Source organism: Carassius gibelio, chromosome A16 (assembly GCF_023724105.1).
Source record: "Carassius gibelio isolate Cgi1373 ecotype wild population from Czech Republic chromosome A16, carGib1.2-hapl.c, whole genome shotgun sequence".
NCBI classification, from domain to species: domain Eukaryota; kingdom Metazoa; phylum Chordata; class Actinopteri; order Cypriniformes; family Cyprinidae; genus Carassius; species Carassius gibelio.
In genome coordinates, this window is record NC_068386.1 from 25,069,577 (window position 1) to 25,092,138 (window position 22,562).

The 22,562-nt window shown below is 40.9% G+C and overlaps 2 protein-coding genes and 1 non-coding gene across 3 annotated transcripts; 1 reads left to right on the forward strand and 2 right to left on the reverse strand.

Annotated features, from left to right (window-relative positions):
- Positions 1-6,109: 6,109 nt before the first annotated feature.
- LOC128030895 (nuclear inhibitor of protein phosphatase 1) lies at positions 6,110-12,248 on the reverse strand. Its single transcript, XM_052618973.1, has 7 exons — positions 12,091-12,248; positions 11,731-11,791; positions 9,589-9,742; positions 9,287-9,504; positions 8,208-8,352; positions 7,483-7,547; positions 6,110-7,403 (listed from the first exon to the last, which is right to left on the reverse strand). The coding sequence occupies exons 1-7, from the start codon at positions 12,138-12,140 to the stop codon at positions 7,065-7,067; spliced, it is 1,032 nt and encodes a 343-aa protein (XP_052474933.1). The 5' UTR covers positions 12,141-12,248; the 3' UTR covers positions 6,110-7,064.
- On the reverse strand, positions 10,491-10,661 carry LOC128031238 (small Cajal body-specific RNA 1). The gene has a single exon (XR_008188075.1). It is a non-coding gene; the product is annotated as a small Cajal body-specific RNA 1 (non-coding RNA).
- Positions 12,249-12,640: 392 nt separating the features above from the next.
- On the forward strand, positions 12,641-20,911 carry LOC128030891 (protein THEMIS2-like). Its single transcript, XM_052618968.1, has 6 exons — positions 12,641-13,017; positions 14,456-14,596; positions 15,175-15,597; positions 17,912-19,086; positions 20,178-20,286; positions 20,446-20,911. The coding sequence occupies exons 1-6, from the start codon at positions 12,921-12,923 to the stop codon at positions 20,514-20,516; spliced, it is 2,016 nt and encodes a 671-aa protein (XP_052474928.1). The 5' UTR covers positions 12,641-12,920; the 3' UTR covers positions 20,517-20,911.
- The last annotated feature ends 1,651 nt before the right edge of the window (positions 20,912-22,562 follow it).

Sequence of the window (22,562 nt, forward strand, 5' to 3'; positions counted from 1 at the left end):
CCCCCTCTGCTTCTTCGTCAGGCGGTGACTCCCTCCCCAGCTATGGAAGAGCTTCTGAAGCACCTGACGGAAGTAAGCCTTCGCCAGCAGCAGATCGTCGAGCACATGGCCGCTCGCCAAGGAGAAACGGAGCGCAAAGTCGCCGCTCTCCGCTTCACGGCTGCTCAGCGGGCCCCGCTGCCGGACCCGCGCACTCAAGCCACCCAGCTCCTGCCGAAGATGACCGTCCACGACGACATAGAGCATTACCTGGGCATGTTCGAATCCATTGCCGCACGAGAGGACTGGCCCCGTGAGGAATGGGCGCGGATACTGGCACCATTGCTGACCGGGGAACCCCAACAGGCCTACTTTTCTATGCCAGCCCACCAAAAGGAATCCTATGATGAACTACGGAAGGAAATTCTGGCGCGTGTGGGTTTGTCCCCCATCGCCGCGGCCCAATTGTTCCGAGCCTGGGAGTATAATAGTCGGTTGCCAGCCCGCGCCCAAGCTGCCGAACTCAACTGCCTCGCCCATCACTGGTTGCTCGTCGGGAGCCCCAGCGCCGCCCAAGTGGCCGAACGTGTCGTCGTGGACCGGTATTTGTGCGCCCTGCCACGGCCCCTTCGACAGGCGGCCGGGATGAGGAATCCACGCACCGTGGGAGAGCTCGTCGAGGTTGTGGAGCTGGCGGAGATGACGATGCGACGAGAAGCTGGGGAGCGAGCACCGCCATTTCCCCGGAGGGTGTACCAGGAGCGACGCACGCCAGAGGGCACCCAGCGCACAGTCAGCAGGTCGGCGGTTCCCGGCATGCAGGATGAGCCGATGCCCACGGAGCCACCACCCTCTCCCACCCGCGCCTGGCTGGCAGGCTGTGCAGTCCATCTGGAGCCGCTGCGAGGAGCACCCCAGACCGAGGTTACCATTAACGGCCGACCATATACAGCGCTGTTGGACTCTGGAAGTGCGGTGAGCCTGGTCCAGTCCTCCCTGTTTCCCCCATGGACGGGAACCAAAGCACGTCTCCCCATTACCTGCGTCCATGGGGACACCCAGAACGTGCCCACCCGACGAGTCACACTCTCCACGAGAGCTGGCACCTGGCCATTAGAAGTGGGCGTAGTCAGGGACCTGCCCGTGCTGTTGGGGAGAGACTGGCCAGGCTTCGACCAACTGCTCACCCAAGTCACCCGGCCTGCCAGCCCTGCCGGGAACCGCCAGAAGAGGAAGAACCACAGCCGGGGTCCCCGACAGCGCCCTGTCCTCCTCGCTTCGGACAGCGCCCGAGATGGTGAGTCCCCCCCCCAAAGTGCTAACCTTTTCTATGATGTGTTCCAGCAGGTACGGGGTGGGGGTAGTTTTATGAAGGAGCAGCTCGGGGACGACCGGCTGAAGCACTGCTGGAAGCAGGTGAGAGTGGTTGAGGGAAAAGAGGTCCAACCACCACCACACCCAACCCCACACTTCGTGGTTCAGAACGGCCTGCTGTACTGTGTCGCACAGCAGAGAGGGGAGGAGGTCAAGCTATTGGTGGTCCCACGCACGAAGACACAGACGATCATCGAGCTAGCCCATTCCCATCCTATGGCGGGCCACCTGGGGGCGCAAAACACCACTCACCGGGTCCGGGACCGGTTCCATTGGCCCGGCATGGAGGCGGAGATCAAGCGGTTTTGTCAGGCGTGTCCGGACTGTCAACGGACGTCCCCCCAAGCTCCTCCCCCAGCTCCGCTTATCCCGCTGCCCATCATTGAGGTGCCCTTTGAGCGAATAGGAATGGACCTCGTAGGGCCGCTGCCGAAGTCCGCCTGGGGACACGAACACATCCTCGTCATCGTGGATTATGCGACCCGGTACCCCGAAGCCATTCCACTGCGCAAAGCCACGTCCAAGGCCATCGCCCAGGAGCTCTTCCTGCTGTGCAGCCGGGTCGGCATACCCCGGGAGATACTGACCTGAGGTAGGGGTCATCGAGCCCTCCCGCAGTCCCTGGTCCAGTCCCATAGTCATGGTCCCAAAACCGGACGGCACCCTCCGGTTCTGTAACGACTTCCGCCGCCTAAACGAGGTCTCCGAGTTCGACGGATACCCGATGCCCCGTGTGGATAAGTTGCTGGAGCGGCTGGGGAGAGCCCGGTTCATATCCACGCTCGATCTCACCAAGGGCTATTGGCAGGTACCGTTAACAGAGACCACCAAACCAAAGACCGCCTTCTCCACCCCTACTGGCCACTGGCAGTACCGGGTTCTCCCCTTCGGGCTACACGGGGCTCCGGCTACCTTCCAGAGGATGATGGACATTGTGCTGAGACCCCATCAAGCCTACGCCGCGGCCTACATAGACGATGTGGTCATCCACTCGGAGACCTGGGAGGACCATCTGGAGTGGCTCCGGAGGGTGCTTCTTGAGCTACGGCAGGCAGGGCTCACCGCCAACCCCAAGAAATGCCACCTCGCCCTACCTGAAGCACAGTACCTCGGTTTCCAGGTGGGCCGGGGCCTAATCCGTCCGCAACAGGGAAAAGTGACAGCCATTCTCTCGGCCCCGAGGCCCTCCACCAAGAAACAGGTACGGGCCTTCTTGGGGTTGGCGGGGTATTATCGATGTTTTATACCCAACTTCTCCTCCCTAGCGACGGCCCTGACAGACCTCACTAAGAAGGGACAGCCGGAGAAGGTAAAGTGGGGAACCCCGGAAGAGGAGGCATTCAGAAGGATAAAGGCGGCGCTCACGTCTGAGCCACTGTTGCGCGCTCCCGACTTTAACTGTCCCTTCTTATTGCAGACGGACGCATCCGACACAGGGTTCGGAGCCGTCCTGTCCCAGGTGCAAGACGGTGAGGAGCACCCGGTGGTCTACATCAGCCGAAAGCTGTCCACCACCGAGCAACGATACGCGGCAGTGGAGAAGGAGGCGCTGGCCGTCAAGTGGGCAGTCCTGGAGCTGAAATATTACCTACTGGGACGGAAATTCACCCTCTTCACCGATCATGCCCCGTTGCAGTGGATGGCCCGGGCTAAGGACACCAATGCCCGGGTAACGCGGTGGTTCCTAGCGCTCCAGGACTTCCACTTTGACGTGCGACATCGAGCTGGAACCGCCAACGCCAATGCGGACGGACTCTCCCGCCTGTGGACAGCTTTCGCAGGTCTGTCAGGTACTCTTCCTCCACCAGCCCCTGCCTCCCCCCTCGCCCGAGGAACCAGAGCGACGCTTGGGGGGGGGGAGTGTGAGCCGTGTCCTGGGAACCTATCAGCGTCGCCCTGGCAACGAGGGAGATTCACCTGCACGCAATCACAGCGGGCTGATCGGTCCCAGCTGAAGCGGATGAGGAGAGGACTATAAACGCTGTGGCTGAGGGTGACACAGAAGGGAGAGGATCTTCAGATGACTGAAACTAACGTTGTGTCTCTTGTCCCTCTAGACAGCTGCGGATCGACCAGCCCGCCACCCGAGCACCGGACACCAAGTTCCCTTGCACTCAGCCGGCCGGCAAACAGGATCACGTGGCACCGAGGACGAGCACCAGGCACTACAGGATTCAGCACTACACCGAGCACCATTTAATAAATACACCCTCCGGGGCTTCACCTTTCACTAAACCCTGTCGTGTGATTCTTCAGCCCGTGACAGTATGTATGTTGTATTTTAATCTCACCCTCATCTTGTATTCCTTCTAAATTAAGAGAAGAGAACATGTTTCAACATCAAGCAGAAGGTGAAGTAGACGAAGACTAGGATGAAGAAGAGGAAGAGCGCTAAATACAGATAGCAGCATAAGCGACAAAAGAAGGACATCCGTCTGAGCTACAGAGACTCATACACCTACAACAGAAAGATGGGATCTTACAAGACATGGAGGAACTGATGATTAAGATGATGACAGAATGCTGTTGGGATTCTCCAATATTGCCGTTTAGAGTTTAAGTTATGAACTCGCAGTCTAGCTGATTTTGTTTAACTTTTGCATTAACTGGTTTGTATCGTAACCAATAAAATAAGAGCTTTAATTGTTATGTTTGCCTTCCGTGAAAAAAGGAAAGTCTTTCCAGAAGTGGGAGGAAATAATCACTTTTAAATAATAAATGTTATTATATATATATATATATATATACAGTTGCAATCAAAATTACTCAACCCCCTAGAGACTGCAGTTTACAAATACAAGCCTTTCTGAAGATCCAGGATAAAATAAAAATTGCATCTATAACAGTTCACTGGCATATTAAAAGTGATATTGTCAATATATAATGTAATATTTTTGAGTTATAAGATTTTTTTATAATACTGCTATATCATAATTATTCAACCCCTATTAAACATTGCTGTTTTTAAATCACTTATCTGCATGGTGGGGAATAAAACAGTCTCAAAACACAATTAAGCTTTTAGAAACTCTATTAAAAACAGTATTAGCCTGAGCTGTTACGCATTCAGTTAGCCCAAGCATGTGTTGAAGTTGAGCAGCAAAAATATCAACAAAGATCTCATAAAAGCTAAAGAGAATAAATATTCTATTACTTTAGAAAGACTAAGGCTATATGAAGATTTCCAAGACATTGAAAGTTCCTAGAGACACAGCTCTCAGCCTTATTCCCTAAGTGTGTTTTACCAGAAAACCTTTGAGGGTGTTGAAGAAAAAGCACAATAACATAAAACATTTAATCAGAGCAACTGAGAAAAACCTGCAATGTACAGCCAAAGACTTGCAAGATGACCCGATGAAAGGAGGAAAACCATTTCAAAGCAGTGTAAGAAGAACACTAGACAAGTATGGCCTTCATGTTGAGACATCTTGATGAATACCACTCTTGATCAAGAAGAACAAAAGGCAGACTTGAACTTGATAAAATTCATTTGTGTGGACCTGTGAAGCTCTGGAGGAATGTTTTATGGAGTGATGTGACCAAACTGCAACTTTTTGGACCCATGGATCAGCGGTATGTCTGCTGCAAAACAGGCAAAGCTCATAAGCAGAAGAACACCATCTCCATCCTCAAACTTGGAGGTGAATCAGTCCTGTTATGGGGTTTCTTTACTGTAGCAGGAAGTGGAAATCATGACTGTATGAAGGAAATCATGGATTCTTTGAAGTATCAGGCCATTTTGACAAGAATTGTGATGCCTTTGGTGCAAAGAACTGAAGCTGATGATCAATGGACTTTCCAGCAGGACAGTCATCCCAAAGTACACATCCAAATCTACTACTGCTTGGTTCAGGGATCAGTCAGAGAATGTACTTGAATGACCTGTTCAGTCTCCAGGCTTAATTCTCATTTCAAATATCTGGTTGAATTTGAAGAAATCAGTGGCAATGTGAAAACCAAAGATTATCAGTGATCTGAAAGCTTTTTCATGCAAGGAATGGCTCAAGACTGTAGTAGAGAGGTGACAGAAGCTTCTAAACACTTACAGACAGCATTTATTGGTGATTTTAAAGAATAAAAGTTTCTGCACAAAGGGGGTTGAATAATCTTGAACATGAAATTTTAGAGCCAGTTTGAATTTTATCATGATTCATCAATGTTCCGTTCTCAGAATCACTCTAAAGTGTATTAACAAACTTTCTCTAATTCTTTACTGATGCATTTGTTGAATTGATTTCATAAAATGTTGTTCAGCGCAGCAAAATGTCTTGCAGGTTAAGGGGGTTGAATAATTTTGATTGCAACTGTATATATATTCTATTTTATTTGGCAAACCATTTCTAATAAAAAGGGTCTCATTTCATAGACAAACAAAAGCCTCATAAGTCTTTTACAAAGTTATTTTTTGTGGTTTGACACCAGTTTCCAGAAATAGCATAAAAGTATGCTGGTGAAGAACAGGAAGTGAGGTGGCAAAAGTATTGTATATTCACACTGAACATTCAAATATCACCACTGGCACTGCAGATCTACTCTTTGTGGTGCATGTGTATTGTACTAGGCACAAAATTGCTTCTTTCAGCTGTATATGTGAAAATAACAGTGTCAGTTAGGTGCTTGTGTAATGTAAAGGCATGCTGTAACACTGCGAGGCCAGGAATGGACAACTTGTGTTGACATTATGGCCTCAATCCATAATTGTGGATAAACTGGTAAATATAAATTAGGACTCAGAGGTAAAGACTTCTGGCATCAGTTTAAATATATAAAAATACACTGGATTTTATTGTGATATGTACAAACAGCAAATGTACCAAACAGAACAGGAGTAGAAAACTTTTTTCTTTAACATTGAAGGCCATCTGCACAGAGCCCTGATGAAGCATGTCACGATCAAGTACAGTTCATTTGAAACGCCACTGAAGTCGGTTCGTATATTAAAGTGGAGCAGCAGAGGAAAAAAAGATCTTCACAAAGGTCAAAATGTTACAATATTGCAGAATTTCATCAGTTTTGAAACCTCTAACATCTACTGGATCTATCCTCTGCATTACTGATGCTCATGCACGTCTGATTGAGTTTGAAAGAACGTATTGCTCTCTAGAGCTATATCGTGTACATAAATAGCCCATCCGTGTAAAACTTCTGAACATTTGACATTAATAGTCATTAAAAAAAATAATAAAAAAATGAGTACATTATAAAAGTTAAACCCCATGTCTGCCGTCTTAGGCTAAACATGACACATTTTGCTGTTTGGACCAGGTAATGTGCTTTTGTTTGCATTTCTTTAGGTTCCCACACTTTCAAGCTGGCATTTTAAAGAAATAGCTCAATCAAAATGCACTGAAATGGCATTTTCTCGCCCTCGTGTCATGGCAAACTTCCTATGAAACACAAAAGACCTGATGCACAATGTCCAAGCGGCTTTTTTAACAAAACAAATACAGATGATTTACAAAGCCATGACCAGATCATTGTGTGTGAGGAACAGAGCGAAAGAAATCAAAAGTCTCAAACTAAACGTTGTATTTCACTGGATTTAGAAAGTAATTCAGAGACATGAGTGTGAATCCCTGTTCATTTTAGGAGGAAAAACTTACAAAATAATTCTTTTAAAACTTACAGTTTACTCAGATTCTTGTAGTACAGTCAAAACCTAATTGAGGAGTATAGACGAGTCAGACACAGCCGGTGTTATTAAGAAGCAGCTAAATGAGCAGAGAAGGCATGGGCTTCTTGCCAGGCCAGGCCTCTTTAGCGTACTTCTTCTTGCGGGGTTCGCTGAGCGGGTCGGAGGCGTACGGGCCGGGTAACGGCGTGGGGTTGAGCACGAGCGGAGGCGGCGGGACCTCGTGGACCAGGTCTACGTCCGGAGCCGGGTTGGGCAGGGGTAACGGCAGCCCTCCCATTATTGTGGCTCCACTGGGAGCTTCATGACTGGCCGGGGGAAGGTCTCTGTAGAGTCCTCCCTGCATAGGGAACGTGTGCATGTGTCGCGTCACTATTTCCTCGATTCCCAGCGCATTGCCTCCGCCCAGTTTCTTCTTCTGTTGGGTAAACATAGCCATGTAAATCACTCGCTCTTTTTTTGCATAAGGCAGAAAGACTTGATATTTGAGAAGTTACCTTAATAGGAACCACAGCTGTTGAGACCATGTTTCTGAAACGTCCCACAGAGGGGTCGATGTCCTCTAAAAGAGTTAACAACAAAGTGACAGAAATTTTTATAAAAAAAAAAAACTTAAGTTATTAATAAAACTATACTAGTATATAAATAATATTAGAATAATGCCTAACACCATAGGTTTTCTCAATCGAAGGGTTCCCGTGGGTGCTTAAAATGGTATTAAGAAAAACCTTAATTATCCATTTTAAGAGGTCTTTGATTTGGGAATGAAAAGTGATTGAATTAAATGTGTTCACGTCCAAAGTCAAAGCACGGAGCTGTTGCATCTTCTACAGACTTGTGGTTTCAGAGCAGTTCACGATCAATGAAGAACACATTTATGCCAAGCGACTGCTTAAAATCAGTTGTGGATCAATTATGTCACCGTTTACTTTATGGATTTATTTTGTATTATGTTGTAAACTGATGTAATATTGCATATTTTCTCTCATCCTTTTAAATGAGGACCAGGATCTAGTTAAGCAAGATATATTTTAACATAAGAGTTGTAGTGTATTTTGGGATTTTTATAATTAAGAGCCCAGCATTACACATTTTCCCCAGATATTAATTAATGGGCTAATGTACCCATCATTCATCACAAATTCGCAATATTTAGAGGGTAAACTGTTTTTCTAGTGGTTTGGTTCGATGACATGCAGGCCCGGATGAAAAGCTTTTTAACCTGGGTTAATGATCTCGTCCTCTTCACCGAAGCTCACTCTGGAGTTCTTCCTTTTCCTCTTGGGTCTCTGAATATCCAGGTTGCCCTCCTCGATGGTGAGGGTGGAGATGCGCTTGTTATGAGCCGTGTTGAACTCGGTCAGGTTCTGCCAAATAAGCCAAACACACTATTGAGAGCCGTTCAATCATTCATTGCAAATTATGTTCAAGTCTGAAAACACTGGACTGAAAGACCAACAATGTCTCGAGCACCACCACCAGTCCTAAAATCTGTTGGAGTGACACATGCATTCATACATGCTTATTACTAATTACTTACATTCTATCATAAAAATGGTTGATTGACTGATGTTAAAATTATAGGCTACTCTCAGATCATATCACACATGAATGTATCTTAATGAAGATAACGGATTTCCATCTGTCTGTCTGTCTGGGGAGTTAACTTTCTCCTTCCCTTGCTCATTTCTTCATTTTCTCCTTCCCTTGCGGAGCATGAAGTTTAAATAATGTTTTCATTACTTTTTATGTACATTAGTTAGCGTAGTATTTGTTTTTGCGGTGATATCAAAATTGTTATAGAGCAGTGAAATGTCGCTAGTATATTAAATCTTGATATTACAGCAACCATATATCCGGGACATCAGCTATTTCTTGACCAGAGCAATGAACAGGACAAAAAATATCTCAAAAACAGGTCAGGTTTCGGAGTGTAAATGCAAACTGAAAGGCATGTCTTTTTCTAATTTAAAGCCATATTTATGAAAAAAAAAACATACAAAAAAAAAAAAAAAAAAACTTTGAATTATTTGAATGCTACATGCAATTTTACTTTAGCATTAACAAAACTAATTTAATTTCACACTACTTTTTTATTCTTTCAAATAGTTGATTAACAAGTTTCAACAGTTTTTGCTGTTACCCAAACTGATTACTGAAGTTTGACTTGTATTGGTGCCAATATATTGCCAACACTTGCTTAGAGTTTCTATTTGCTCTTTCACCACAGAATTCCAATACTTGTGTTATTTCAGTTTTGATGACTGTCACTCCAGAATAACTAGTAGAGCACACATGTACCTCCAGTTCAGTCTCTTCCTGTGGGAGTCCCAGAAGACCCTTCAGCTCCTCGTCGTCCCCGGTTTTGCTGTCCCCGACGCCGGAGCCCGACTGCCCCTGAGGTTTCTCCCGGATGGTGTAAACACGAGTGGATGCACCAAACGACATGGTGGAGTCGATGGGAACCTGCTGGGGCTTGTGGGGCTCCAGGCGAATGTGTCCCAGGAATGTACCATGTGCTACAGGAAGTCAACACACACGCTGGTTTACTTGTCTGTCATCTGTATGATGTGGCACATTTGTCATTGGTCTGATGCACTTACTGCTGTTGAGGTCGATGAGAAACACTCTTTTCAGATGCCTGTGGTAGACGAGCGCCGCATGCACGCGAGAACACGACTGATGGTCGATGGTGAAGTCACAGATGTCCGGGTTCCTCCCGAACAGATAATACTTCTTTTCATCAATGATCAGTTTCTGCAGAGAGAGCACTTCAGTAGACTGTGTGCATTCAAACAACACACATAATCAGAAGGAAAGATAACCATCCATGTCTGTTCGGGCTTACAAGCCTGAGCTCACTAATAAAAACGCTTCTATTTTCACTACATTTATAACGTGCCTTTTTGCAGACTTCATCTATGTGTGTTTTATTATGCTATGCGTGTCTGTATATACATAAATCAATACAATACATACCTTTAAAAGTTGTGCTTTTTTTTTTTTTTAGCTCCACTTCAGTAAAACTTGCATAGACCAAACATTGCAGTTTGAATCCTATCTATATTTTGGAGGTATTTACAGAGGGATTCCTTCATAAATAAATCAGCTAAATTATATAACATTTCATTCCTAAAAGCTTTCCTGCTGTTGAAAAACAAAGCAGTATTTTCTGGTTTACGTCAAAACCCTGAAACTCCCTCGGTGAAAGTCTTTAATAATATGTCAACAACATGAAACAAAATGAACGGATTTTGAAACTAATTTTATATCCACTGCTCAGATTTCTGTGCAGGAAATGTATGCAAATGAGTGTATACACTGGAAAATATGGTGATATTCATAAGTTAAACATGTTAACTTATTCACCTGAAGTCCTGTATTAAATGTTGTCAGGTGCCACTTTGCAAGGCACTCGAAATAAACTTCAGGCCCATGATATAAATCGACTCATAGCATGACAGCAGTGTTTCTGTGCTCTCACAAGCATTTACTCAATGTGTGATAGTGTGCCCTAGAGTTATAACACCTGAGGGAGCGCCTCGCCTCTCAGAGCTTAAATCTCAGGGTCTTGTGTTTCTGTAGCACCATCTGGACCTGACAGCCACCATCACGCATGCATCAGTGTGAGAAAACACAACTGAGCTGCAGGCGGACAGGTCAGTATCTGGTGCATCGGTCACATGATGGACAAGCTGTCAATCACTTTAAAACATTACCCACATAATTAAAACACACACACAGCTGTTCAAAAGTTTGGGATCAGTTAAAAAAAAAAAAAAAAAAAGTTACAATTTAAAATAACAGTATTCTATTTTAATATACTTTAAAGTGTAATTTATTTCTGTGAGGTGCAGCTGTATTTTCAGCATCATTCCTCCAGTCTTCAGTGTCACATGATCTTCAGAAATCAGAATAATATGATGATTATTTATCAAAGTTGGAAACCGTTTTTGCTGCTTAATATTTTTTTGGAACCAGTGATGAATTGAATTTTGCTGAATAGAAGTATTAATTTCTTTCAAAAATAGTAAGAAAATAAAAATGAGTAGAGTATACGATTACAAAAAAAATTCTATTTTGAATAAATGCTGCTCTTTTTGACGTTTTATTCTTCAAAGAATCCCAAAAAAAAGATATCACAGGTTCCAGTATATACACATGCACACACACACACATATATATATACACATACAAACATATATACACACACACATACATATACATATATATATATATATATATATATATATATATATATATATATATATATATATATATATATATATATCAGCAAAAACTGTTTCTAAGATTGAGAATAAAAAAGCACATTATAATAATGATTTCTAAAGGATCGTGTGACACTGAAGACTGGAGTAATGATGCTGAAAATACAGCTGCAAATCACAGAAATAAATTACATTTTAAAGTATTTTTGATCAATTAAATGCAGTGCAGCCATAGGGATCAGAAGAGACTTAAAAATGGAAATTCTTACGGTTCCCAAACTTTTGACCGTCTTTGTATTTTTATGTGCATGTTTATCCTAGAGTTGTGGTCATTAGTAAAAAGAGTTGCTTTAAGATTCCTTAAAAAGTCTATGGAAAACAATAACAACATACAGGTTTGGAACAACACGAGGTCGGAGTACGTTACATGCATTAGTTAAAATAATAAAAACCTGCGATGGCTAGTTTTTTACTAACAGTATTATCAACTAGAATTCGTAAGACTGAGTGAAATACCTCGACGAGTTTGTCTCCTTTCAGCACGTCCAGATGCAGTCCTGCTGGAGGCTTCCCTGCCCTGAAACCAGACCAACACACGAGCTCAAACCAGCTACTACAACACACACAGCAACTGAGGTGTCCTCGGGTACAAGATTCACTTCCAATTACCAAATTACTTCGATTAATTAAACGTAGTACACAGTTCTACACAACGAGGGCAGTTTGTAAAACAGGTTTGAGCTCCACAGTGCGACGGAAGATCCGCTAAAAGAGCACGAGAGCTAACCGTTCGCTGCAAGATTGCGGGTTTTTTTGAATGCTGGATACGATAAAGATTCATGCATTAAATACAGCAATTACTGGTGTGTGTTTTACCATGATGGACAGTCGAAAGATGGGTTCGTTGCTGTAGTATTTGTTTCCATTGTCACACATTCTAGCCTGCTACATACACGCCAAGCATCTTGGGTAATCTACTCAAAATTGAACGACGTTTTCCGGCTCATGAATAATAAAGATGCTCTTTCAGAACTCGTAATTGATTGGCTTAAAAGCAGACGTGAGTAAGTGGGCGTCACTCAACCGGCGAATAAGCGAATCTCTCGGTGGTGAATGACAGACGCGAGAGACCGCCCCCTTTATGAACATTGACCAATAGCAGTATTGCGTAATTAATATTAATGAGCTAAGCGTTCGCCATAAAATGATTTTTGGATCCTCGCCTTCCGGGGAAGTAATGGGAGTTACCAGATCAGGGTGTTTTTAGACCATGATACCTGATTGGCTAAATTCATAGTGATGGCAGGTTTAGGGGTGGTTCTGGGGTTGGGCAAGGGGGATCATTTTGATTGCATGATTTAGAAACACCCAGCAGTTTGAAAACACCCACAAGGTCATAAACGCCCACTTTCGCTCTGCAGAGACCTAAGTCTCCTTCCGGGAGACGGTTTTATAGGCAGAATGAATTTAAACAGCATTAACATTAATTATTAACGCATTTATTGTATGTTGAAACTAAAAGTACATGAATATAAATTTACATTTAATTAAAATGTATCTATTTCAATCAAGGGAAATGAAAGGCTTGTGTGCAGGTCTCTCACTCTATGTGTTAGTGCCTGTGGTTCAGGGTGAGTCCCTCTGAGACTTCCTCTCTGAACTCTAGTTAAGTGTGTGCAGACTGAATATCAGCTCAGCTGAGAGAGATGGGCGACCTCCAGTCTCTGCGAGTCTTCATCAACTGTCTGGATCAGCAGTCTCTACCCCGCGTCCTGCAGATCTGCTCTGGGGTTTATTTCCAGGGTAGGTTCTTCTTTCTCTCTGCATTTTTCTCTCTTCTCTCTTCTTTTCTCTCTGCAAAAAAAAAAAAAAAAAAAAATTTAAATTATTTAAAAAAACATTTATTTTGCATTTAGATTGTTAATATTTTTTTTTTTCCAGTTTTATGATTCTTTTAGCCATCATCATTTTGTAAAATAAGGAACAACAATGTTCTCCAAATGCTATGCTGGGTTGAGATTGACTTTGGTGCCAGAGACCTTGATGATGTACAAAATAATGATGGCTTTGAAATGAAACGTATTAGTTCTTTTAATAACAATTTGTCAAATATAACTGCAACCCCCTGTATTTATGCTTTTATTTATTTAGAAATGTGACTTGTATGATGTTGTTTCAGTTTAGGGTAAATTTGACCTATTTTTACAATTGAAAATACATAGTGAAAAATACAAAGGGACAATGTGCGTATGAAACCTGTCATGCTTTATGGATGGGATTTGTGAAACTCCAAACCAAAGTAAAGTAACATCTGCTAAGCAAGTTAAAATGTCATACTGCACCATAAACTGTTTTTATTGTAATTGAAATGGTTGTGGGGTCTCTCCGACCCCAAACAGGACATGAGGTTTAAGATCCTTTTTTTTTTCTCATTGTCTTTGTGGTTTATGCTGTGCATCCTCAGTACAAGCAGATGTGTGACCGGATGAGCAGTTGAGTTTAGTCTCATCTGCAGTTTTTGTTTTTCTTATAAAGGGTGATCTCAAATCAAATGTAAACATAAGTAGTTCACTGCTATTTATACATCAGGATACAAATGTGATCATCATTTTGATTCATATATGCAACAGCTTCTTATGCAAAATTATAGGCTTATTTATCTGTTGAATGTGCTTTTACATGCATAAAACTGTAAAAGTCATGACTGTGTACTTTAAATCAGTGGTTGTCAGGACCCCAGCACAGTCTCAAAGTTGTTTGTAATACATAAAATAACAAAAATGTATTCAAATTATTCATATTTAACAAAAAAAAATAAATAAATAAAAATTAAAAGGTTATGAGGATAAGTATTTGCACCACAATACTACTATATAAGGAATGTGTTTTTACTGTTTGTTTATCTGTACAATTTCCCCATGCTGAACACTTGCAGCCCAACCCAAGTTGAGAACCACTGCTTTAAATAAAGAGGATGTTTTAAATTTGAAGTACAGTACTGAAGTCAAATAAAACAAAGACCTCTAGAATCAGTACAATGCATCGTCACAAAGGAATATCTATTTAATCCATACTCTCACAGTTCTATGAAATGCAGAGATATAGAAAGGTCTGACTCACTGTGGCATGTTGGACTGTGCAATCAAAGTCCATCCTAACATTTTATAGGAATCAACTAGTATTAAAATGAACCCCTACAGTTATGCAAATAGGGCATGATGATGTTTTATTTTTACTTCAGGGTCCATTTATGAGCTTTCAGGGAGTGAAGTGTGCTTATCTACTGGAGATTTGGTGAAGGTCATTGGTTTACAGCTCCTGTCTGTATCTTGTGAGGAGATTGACACTGGAGCTTCATTTGAATTGCCTGCTGGATATCCAGGTGAGCCGCTAAACAACGGCAAGATGTTTACAAGTAAATTGTTATAAACTAGAATTTAGCATTTTGTGTTATTCAGCATATGTTTAAATTACTGAGTAAATAACTGCTCAGATGACTAAAGTAAACTGGGACAGCATTCACATAGATATGGCTGTTTTTTTATCTATTTTATCTATTTAAAGCATTGGTGAAAATAATATACTGTTAAAGGGTGTTATTTCTAGTAATAACGTCACCAAATGGAATTCCAAAAAATAAAGATTGTTTTCAAACAGGTTTCCCTGCCACTGCACAAACAGTTATCCATGATTCATTATATTGAGGCAGGATGTTCAAACTAAGCAATGCTTTAAGTTATGATCATAGATTTAAAACCAAATTGTAGGGATATGAGAAATAAATTATTAAAAACAATTACAAAAAAATATTCAAGTATAAACACAGCATGTTTATCCAAAGCAGTTGCCTATCCATGAAAAAGACATGGTGCCAGTTAAGATCTTTCAAGGTGGCTGTTGTTCAAGGAAATTAATTTATTAAAACAAATTATCGATTTTTCACACTGTGCATCTCTCTAGGTCACTTCAGACTCGTCTCTGAGGACCTACCATACAATTCACTAGAGGAAATTGTGAGTTTGTGTCCTGTTGGAGCGGACTCCTGTGGCTCCTTCACCTTCATAAGCCAAAACGAGTTGACTCTAGACAACTTCACACTACCTGCAGGAAAACAGTTGGCCTTGCTGTCGGTGGAGGTTGCCAAAAATGGAGAAAGACTGGCACGGTGCCAAGTGGTGGAGCAGAACATGGCCTCTGCAGAGATACTCCTTCCTCTGTCGCTCAGAGGAGAGTTTTATGAGCGGCAAGGTGACCGCGGTTTCTCTCTACAGGAAATCATGTCATCATCCAGACTGAGTTGCCGTCGCTTCCGCAATACAGATGAGAACAGTGGGAGCTTGTTGGTTTTCAGCCCAGTGTATGAAATTAGTGCCATTATGCAAAGTAAGTATAACAGTGTAACTTGGAAAATATTTGCCAAATCATTTCCCCATGACACTTTGCTGGTGCCAAAGCCAGATTCATAGTGCTGCAGTGATGATGTATTGATAAATATGGCTTTTGGATTATTTCTGAAAACAATCTGTGTCCAACCTCTGTAGTCCCTTTGAGCCACTTGTGACTAACCACTGTTTTCAAAACGTTGCAGAATAAAAAATGTTTTTAAAAAAGCAATCTAGGAAGAATTATGCAAAGCAAATATATTACACAAACCACATAGATTTGCATTATAACAAGCACTCTAGGGCTTCCTTGAAAGTTAATTTAAATAAAATCAATAACGCAGTCTTGAACTGGAAATAAGTTGGTATGAATTTTACTAATCAAGGTCTTTGGGTTGAAAACTACAGGCCATGGGGTTGGAGCAGAGTTGGAGTCCTCCACGAGTGGGATTGAGTACACCTGTGCAGGGGTGTCCAGTCCTGCTCCGGGAGGGCCACTATCCTTTAAAGTATAGCTCTAACTCTGATCTAACATACTTTGGGTTTACCTGAAAACTACACGCTTGGGGTGTTGATGCAGAGTTGGAGTCCTCCATGAGTGAGACTAAGTACATGTCAGAGAAGGAGTAAGAAAAAGTGACGGGGACGTTGAAGATCTTGATGAAGATGTTTATTGCAGCATAGAAGTGATAAAATGCCTTGGGTTCAATTGAGTTGGAATGAACCTGAAATATCCTAAACACAATTTGTCAATGAAATGTCATAGCCACAGACTTGAGAATTTAGCATCTTTCAAATTTCTTTGAATCTTTTAAAATAATAATAAATAAATAAAAATTAGCTTGAAGTGCATTAGCAACTTTTCCCTCTCCTTTTAGGCAGAATTTGTACAGAATAGGCTTAAGAACTCCTGCTAATACTGACTAAAGCAAATTATCTTCTGTCTTTAATTTTCTTTTCTAGATTATTTAAACGAGGGGGTTCCCTGACAAAAATAACATAGATGAAAGAAACTGCTTCTCTTACCTTTTTACTTGCTTTTTATGGAAATCCCTTGGTGGGCGGCTTGCCAATGTAAGAAAAAATGATGAGCATAACAGTGACAAAGTGCATGTAGTACCTTGGGTTCAACATATAACATAACTGTTGACTTTCTTCTTCTCTGTAATAATTAAGCCATTTTGGGAATTGAACATGATCCAACATATTGTGGAGTGGAATCTGGGTCGGGGCAGAATAGATTCTTAGGGGTGTCCAGTCATGCTTTTTGAGGACCATTAAGGGTCCGATATACTTCAAACAAAGTTCGTTTTCGTTCTTCGTTTCGGGGCAAAAAGAAGTTCAAAAGGGCTGAGCAACGGTATACTGTTAACAAACTTTCCAACACTCCTGCACTGCTAAGGTGATAAACAATATTGGTCAGTTTGTTACTTTATTTTATTAGTGTTCATTTATTTTAATAAACTGGACAAATTGTTAAACCTTTTAATATTTTATGTGTGGCGATTTACTTTTGATTAAGAAACAAAATGTTTTTTATTGAATATTTGTTTTGGCATTTCTTTTACTTTATACTCTTTAAATTTGCTTATTGAAAGGACAGTTGCAGCAGCAGTATGGTGTAAAAAATTTTTGAAATGCATGTATTTGGTACTTGCTACGTTATACCTTTACTTTTTGGAAAACTTGTCTTGGATGTTTCTCTGCGTTGCTTTTTGCATAACTCCAGGTCGTCGAGACCAAGCTTCGTTGCAATTTCTTTCTAAGAATAAATTACTTTCTTTCCACGAGCAATCGTACAGGTGCGGATATATTTGTGCAGCTCAGGAACGAACCAAGAAAACAAATTGCGCGTCAAAGAAGGTGGAGTTTTAGAACACAACCACCGATTGCGTAACCGCCACGGATCAGTTGAAACTCAAAGGTGTTTAGGAGCTAAAGTGAACTCCCCCAGAATGTTTGATTTGGTGAGATGTTTCTAACTGCCTTACAACACAAAAACCAACCTAATTTTGGCCTGATTTTGCTAGAAATTACGTCATATCAGTTCATTCTTTGATTTTTGCTTGAAGCAGAAACCGGGGTCTTTATCCTGCAAAGGTTAGCTCCAATGCTAATTAAACACATCTGAACCAGCTAATCAAGGTTTTCAGAATTAATATAAATGTGTTGGATCAGGTAGGAGCTAACCTCGGCAGGACACTGGCTCTCCAGGTGCAGGATTGGACACCCTTATCATAGAGGTGCAGGTGATGCATGGAAATGGTCTTGGAATAAATATTTGTTCATGATTTCATTTTTATATTTACATATAGTGAGGAAGAACATAGTCAAGTTCCCATCGAGTCTGGAAGTGGATGTCCAGGACGTGACAGAACAGTTCCAGGATTTTGTTTTTATAACACCGCTATCAATGACTGAAGTTGCGATTAAGCCAGCGGAGTCCTTCCCGACTATGGCAGAGATCATTGATGGCCCAGAAGCCAATCAGTTTTTTAATTGCAACTGGTTTCAAGGTATGCAAAGAAGCCGGCACCTTGTGTTACATAGTTGTAGAACAACAACAATGATGTTAGCCTCAACTCCAAAGGGGAGGAAGGGAAAACAGTACTTCATCATCTCCGAGAACTATGGTGGAAGAATGAGAAGAAGGGCCCGGGAATTTGAATCCGTGTACGAGATATACTTGGCATCCACTCAGACTCCAGGATTGAAAGTTAGCGTGACTCGTCACTGCGAGGCGGTGGAGGAAGAGGGAATGCCTGCGCTCAGTGTCGGAGAACAGCTGGAGGTTTTGGGAAAAGCACTGATGGATGGACTCAAGGATTCATCAGGAGCTGCTCAGAAAATAGAAAGTCTACTTTGCAAAAAGACAGTGGAGGTGGACGACGAGGATGAGGAAGATGAAGAAGATAGTAAGGAAATCTCTCTGCCACTGTTTATGGCAGGTCACTTTGTGGAAAAGCTTTCAGACAACAAAAAGTATAAATTAGCAGATTTAGTGAGTAGCTCTTTGCCTGTAGATGTTAAAGTGGTGACTCGGGATAAAGAGCTAGAAAAAGACCCCCTGATGGGGTTACCAGCACTTCAGCTTGAGGAGACTTTCACAGAGACTACGGTGTTGTCAAGCCTACCAAATAAACCACACTGGTGCTTTGAGTTGCCAGTACATTGGTTACAAATGTCTCTCTGTTTCACCTCTGATCCTCTGCCATGGTCTAGTAATGAGACCCCAGAACTTCACATAGAGACAGTTACTGAGGTTACAGAGAAATTCTACTATGAATATCATAAACTCACAAGCAAAATTGAGGAACCACCTCCTCGTCCACCAAAAAGGAAGCCATCCAGTTCAGAAGTCCCTAAAAAGCCTCCCAAGTCCGAGTCAAAATCACCAAACTTAAGGAGTGCTGTGACCAAACAACTCGACAACCTGTCGCTGGGTCATATAAAGGGTAGACGGGCTCCTGCTCCACCTCCACATGAGGAGGTAAGCACAAACCTTTATTCACCCACTTCAACTGAAATGTAGAATTCACCAACAATATCTAGGTTTCATAATGAGTCATTCTTAGCTTATCTAATACAGGATTATCTATTACTGCTTTTTCCAAATTCCCCTCTGTGGTGACGGAAAAATCAATTGCTCACATATTTACATGGTAAAGTTTAACCAAGCTGCTCTTTGCTATACAATGAAAGTGACTGGGGATGGACACTGTCAACATCCAGTAATGACAAAGCACCATTAAAGTCAAATTCAATACAATTTCTTACATTTTAATTTAGAATAAGACACTTTAGGACTATTACCAGTTAAATCAAATCAGTATATCAACAAAATCCATGTTGAAAATCTGACGTTTAATGCAAGTTTGTTTATTACAGCTCAGCAGGCATTTACACAGCAATTACAGTTGCTTAAGTAATTTTATGTGATTGTATTAAAATAAAAATTTGAATACAGAATTATAAAATGGAAAATGAGGATAGATTAATTCAGCAATAAAATAGGACTGAATTTAAGTCATTTAATCATTCGCTCAACCATTTCGTTCAAAATGTAGATGCATTGAGGAGGAGTGATACTTGGGAGTGTAGCTTGGAGTATCCCAAGTTCTTATCATTATTACATTTCACTGGAATTTATTTAAATTATTACTAATCAGATCTACAGCAGTGCGGTCAGTTTTAAAGCTGACTATTTTTCAATGTGAATATTAATGCAAAGTAAACGTTGGGCTTCGGACAGCATTGCTTAAGTTGTATGGACCACTTATATGAATGAAGCATGTCTTTTTCCTTAATTTTCAATATATGAACAAGAACATGTCTTTATTAAATAGCATTTTTTCTTTGTTCGGTGGAACAAAATATATGTTTAGAACAACCCATGGGTGAGGTAATGATTGAATTTTCATTTTTGGTCTGCTGAAAACACCATGTGGGATGATAACTGCATGTATGTGTGTATTACTGAACAGAAATCCCCATATCGTCACATGTTCCTCTTTTCTAATTTGCTTAGCTGGCTCAGCAGCTTATAAATGTAATTTATTTTTTCTTGTTCAACTCCGCTAGACTTCAAACCATCCCTCTCCACAGTTGCCTAAGAAAGGCTCATCAATAGCAGAGAGCGCCACTCCGCACAACATGTATGTCAGAAGCCCCAAAGCAGCACACACATCAGGTTGGTTTCTCTTTGCATTTGAAGACATGTGTTGCTCTAATGAGGTTTAACCTTTATTTGATGATACTTGGAAAAGCACATCAAGGAGCTAAAATATTATGTACACTAATCTATTCTTTCCTTTTCTTCCTCCAAAAAAAAAAAAAAAAAAAAAAACAGCACAGAAACTCTCTGACTCTGACCACGATTATGAGTCTATCCAAGAATCATTTGAAAACTTCATTAGTTAAAGGACACTTTGTATTCAGCTGTGTCTGCATAGCAGACGTGCCAAAGAAACCCAAGAAATCAAAGAACCAGCTAATATGGAGTCTCCGGTGCACCCATAGCTAATGCTAATCTGAAATATTTCATTGTGTCTAAATACTCAAAGACAATGCAAGGTTTAACACATATACCATTTATTGTAAATTATAAAATGCCATTTTTATTGCTTTTTATGACATGCTGACCTCTAAAGACAGAAAATAAGTTAAAATGAGTATGCTTCTATTAAAATGACTAAAACAAACTAAAATGATGCATTCATGTACACACACACACACACACACACACACACATATACTATGTAGATAAGAAATGGGCTTATAAATGCAATCTGATGAATAAAGGTAATTAGTCTTCATTGTCTGTTGATCTGAAATTGTCCTCATCAATGGTGGAGAAAATGTGTCCCTCAATGTTGAGAAAATCCACAACTAGCCTGTAAAAAAGGTAAAAAGAAGTGAGAATCAGACTGGAGTGAATAGCAGTAGTATTAGACTCAGAACTTGATTCACTGTGAAAGCTGGCCTGGGTTCTGTTTTTAGACAGCTTTTGCAGACGTTTGTCTTAGTGCAGAGCATAGAGATTTCATTTTAGTAAGTCTTTTGACTAAAATCGGATTTAGTTTTAGTCATTGTTTAGTCATCTGAATTGTCTTTAGTTTTGGTCTACAAAATATCATAAGATTTTAGTCAACTAAATCTAAATAAATTTAGCCTGCTAAGATCTAATGGCTTTAATTTCTCTGCATTTATTAAGCAATTCTCTAGAATGTCCAAACTCATTATAGAAGTTTGATATTAAGGTTTTATCATGATAGACACTGGTTTAACTGGGGTGACACAAAACATGCCTTTGTTAAAATTAAATAAAACCACAACTGAAATTCCCATGTTATATAAATTAACTCTGCATTATTTATAACCACTAGTTTACCATGTTCTTCATTCTTTCAAGCATTTTCAACATTTTTTCTTTAAATAAATGTAGATTAATCTTTAGGAGTAGTAAAAATTTTATTTATTTTTTTCAGTCAAGAACATTGAGTGATTTTATGTCTTTTGTTGCTTGATTAACATCAATGACTCGGACAGTAGCAACTAAATTAAGGTGCTCTCCCTTTAAAACTGAATGCACAGCTTTAATGGATGCAATGTACTGAAATACATTCTCCCTACTGTTAATGTTGAATTAAGATGTGATGAATTGTTTACGTGAACAATTCAACATCATTTTGTGTGTAATTCTACATTCAGGAGACGTGTAAGAGTACGTGCATGAAGAGATGCGCTTCTCATATGTATGCATCTAACCTCCGAACCACGTAGCAGATTCGATCTGAATAAATCTCTTCCCAAATCTTCCCTGCCTAACCGTCTAGTTTTTATTACGGTAGTTGACGAAAATGTCAATTGCATTTACGTAATAGTTTTTGTCATTCATAAATAGTTTTAGCTCGTTGTCGTCTTTTTGTCAGTGAATTTTTATTCATAAATTTTATAGAAATTAACACTGGTTCACAGTTATAGAGAAAAAAGGTAATGACAAGCATTTTATTAGATTAACAAATAATCACAGACCCATCACCCAATAAACATACTGTGAATGTGACCGACCTGTGAACGACCCCAGGTGACCATGGCATTGGTTCACAGCAGTTTAATGTTCCTGTTTCTTTCTGTGTCATGAATGTTAATCAAACAAAACCCTGAGATAAGTCACTTTTATCGCTTTAAACACAGATTATTAGATTGATTTTGTACAGTGAAGACTATGCAGTGTTGTTTTACATTTGATTATTCAATTTCCGTACCTGGACACTGCTAGACTTACCTAAAAAATATACAGCACTGTTTATTTGTATCTTTTTTTTTCTATTATATTTATCTAAGCTTGTCATTTGTTTATTTTCTATGCTGATATATTTAGCTACAAAATCACCCCAGTTAGTGTGTTTATTTTTTTAAAGAGCCATTCAAGTCATCTGGTGATTTATTTTTGTCCAGATTGCA